General features: G+C 48.2%; 1 protein-coding gene across 1 annotated transcript in view; it reads left to right on the top strand.

The window, feature by feature from the left end:
* The first annotated feature begins 838 nt into the window (after positions 1–838).
* Positions 839–3137, top strand: part of LOC117651211 — a 3452-nt gene continuing 1153 nt past the window's right edge. The window contains exons 1-2 of the mRNA XM_034395024.1: positions 839–905; positions 2623–3133. Of these exons, the coding sequence (XP_034250915.1) occupies positions 855–905; positions 2623–3133 (562 nt within the window). The 5' untranslated portion in view covers positions 839–854. The remainder of the gene's footprint in view (positions 906–2622; positions 3134–3137) is intronic.

The following is a 3137-nucleotide window of genomic DNA, read 5'->3' as shown; positions in this document are numbered from 1 at the left end:
GCGAGTGTTTACCCGGATCGCTGGTCTGCTACTAACGGGTCTCGCCGGAGTGATGCTCAGTGACGCAATGGCTTGCCCACTTCAAGGAAGCGTGGCACACACCTGTTAATACCGTGGACATTGTCACAGCTAAAGGACGTACACTGATCGCATTTGTTCTCCTCAAGCAAATTTTCACAAGAATTGAAGCCAATGGCAACAGTGTCACATGCATTACCCACAAAAATGCAGTGTGCACATTTTTTCTTTTTTTTCTTTTTTCGAAAATCAAGGTTAAGTACATGCCTTATGCCAGACATTATGTTTCGCTTAAAGAACGCGATTTTTTTAATGCTTCAATGTGTCTGACAATATTCCAATTTTTACCTGTTATAACTCTGGTAAAACTAAAGCAAAAAGCAAAAAGTTGGATGATGACTGTTTGAATGTTGCACCACGTTCCAACGAATGTGGCTTCGTATGTTCGAACGAACGGGACAAAACTCACATTACAACCAACGTGGCGTCTTTGAATAACAGAGTATATGGGCTATTTTTACACTCTTCGGCCCAAGAACAGCTGCCTCACAGCTGCCTCACCGAATTTTCTGATTCGACTCCGAATCGTAAATGAAATTTCGGCTGGGAGTGGGCCAGTCTTCAACTCTTTGGCCCCGAACCGCTGCTTCCACAGGTGGCGCATGGACGTTTACGCGATTCCCGTGTGGATACCCAACTTTTCTCGGAAAAAACACAGCCACTTTCTTCCGAGTCACGCTGCGTCTCCAAACACAGATGTTTCGTGTCCAAAACAAGACCGCTATAAATTGTCGAAACGCTGTCGGTCTTTCACAGTTGTCGCCTTACCCGGTACAATGGCAGCCAAGTTCGTCTTCGTCGTGCTCGCCGGCCTCATCGCCTTGCAGGTAGCCAAGTGCACCATCGACGTGGTGCTGCGGGAAGGGTACACTGATAAGTGTTGGGAACTTCAGACTTGAAGTGCGGAGGAGTGGAATTGGCTGTCTCCGCACTTAAAAGTGCAGAGTTTGCAGTTGCCACACTGCAAGTGTTAAGTTCTCGTTTGCACCATGTCTATGGAGATGGCTCTGCGAGCTGACTAGACACTTGAAGTGTGGAGACTGCACACCAGGAAGTGAGAATTTCTCCACACTTGACTTGGCAGTGCACTCTAAAAAATAATGGCATTTCTACTACACCGTCGTATGGTAAAAGTACCAACTTCGGTATGGGAAACGACAATCCTATACGTGATTTGGAAAATTCCTATGCTTTTCGTTCTTTTGCCAATGTGGTGTAGTAAAAATCCGAACCTAGTATAGGAATTTGATTTCCTATACTCATGTTTGGTTTTTTCCTACACTTTTTGGTAGAAATCCTATTACTTCAGGCCATTGTATACTGCTTTTCCTACAACCTATTAGTAAGAATCCCAAACAATTCTGAAATATTTTTTCAGAAGAGAGGGGGACCAAGACAGACGTTCAATATTCATAACAGGCTAACGGCACAATGACTAAGGCGACAAAGCTGTTCAGAGAAAAGTAAAGAAAAGCTCATGTGACGTCAAACCGTTGATAGAAATTGGCAGTAGACGATTCGTTAAAACCGGTTTAAACTTATTTTGTATCTTGTTCTGCCCCATTATCACATTCGGTTTTAGATAATTTTGACTTCTTCATTAAAACTTGAAATGGGTTTGTCTCTGAAAATAGCGGCAACTCAGAACGACTCATGTAGATGAGCCATGGTTTTGAATCCTTGCGAAATTTAAAGTGATATTATTATGAAGCTGAAAATAAACGTAGCGCTCCAAAGCATTTTGACATCGTCTATTGTTAAGTTACCTTGTACCTAAAAGGTGAGCTGTGGGTAAGGGTATGGTCCACTGTCAGCCGCCTGACGTCAGGTTGCACAAACCTGCCGCTAGGTGGCGCTTGGAGCGCCGTGCCCGTTCACCACTAAGTATTTCCGATTTATGTTACTAAAGTAAATAATTTTCGACAACTATATCATCTGTTGCCTAAGTAAGTGTCAGTCCTAGCCGTTGGCTTTCAGTTTTAAACAAAATATTACACTAAAGTCGAGAGAAACGCTTGTCCATGTTGGCACTCGCTGGCGACTGCGGTCGGCCATTAGGTTGGGTGCACGCAAGATCCGCCTTGAGGTACAGAGCCCGGGAGTGGATTGAACTGCCTCTTGGGTGGGTCATTTCCTTTATCGGAGACAGAATTCCACTGTATTTTTGAAAATGCTTCCCCAGCTGAAGAGGCGCTGGCGCCATGATCTCCCGGGATGTGTTCACTATTTCTCAAAGTAAGACTTCCTATGTGTGTATAGGAGTTTTACCACATCACGGAACGAAAATATCCCACAACTCGTATGGGATTTTTACCATACACGGTGTAGTAGTTTTTCCCCCACCCTAATATAGTAGAAACCTAACAACACGTATAGGATTTTTGCCATATCGGCAGATGGTAAATTTACCATTCCTGTGTGGGAAAATTCCTATACCGATTAGGTTAAAGCGTCCGATACTTTTTTAGGATTTCTACCACAATATTTTTTAGAGTGTGCCCTAGTGTGGTGGTTCACAACATAATCCCTTCTCTCTCTCCGCAGGCGGTGATGGCGGACTCGAGCAGCTCCAGCAGCTCCTCCGACGAGTCCGACAAGCGCCGCCCTGCCCAGCGCCCTGCCAGGCGCCCCGCCCCCGCCCGGGTGTGGTATGCGGACGCCGAGTCGCCGTTTGAGGACGCCCCTTCTGACGAGGACTTCTGGTACCCGGAAGTGGTCGTCAGGCGTCCGGCCGGGGGCCGGTACGCTCCCCTGCCCCGCGCCCGGCAGTACCAGCCCAGGCGTCCGGACTTCCTCGCTCCCCGGCAGTACCAGAACCAGCCCAGGCGTCCCATCGTCGTCGAGCGCGTCCCTGCTCTGCCTCGTCCCGTGCAGGGCCCCAACCACCCTGCGCGTCCCTCCGGCGTGGACTTCATCACCCCCAACCAGCCTCGCCGTGATTCCGGCGTGGACTTCATCACCCCCAACCAGCCTCGCCGTGATTCCGGCGTGGACTTCATCACCCCCCAAACCCGCCTCGCCGTGACTCTGGCGTGGACTTCATCACCCCCAACCAGCCT

This window comes from Thrips palmi, unplaced genomic scaffold, assembly GCF_012932325.1.
Source record: "Thrips palmi isolate BJ-2018 unplaced genomic scaffold, TpBJ-2018v1 HiC_scaffold_5, whole genome shotgun sequence".
NCBI lineage: Eukaryota > Metazoa > Arthropoda > Insecta > Thysanoptera > Thripidae > Thrips > Thrips palmi.
Note: the sequence above shows the minus strand (reverse complement) of the source record. Positions and strands in the feature narration are given on the sequence as shown.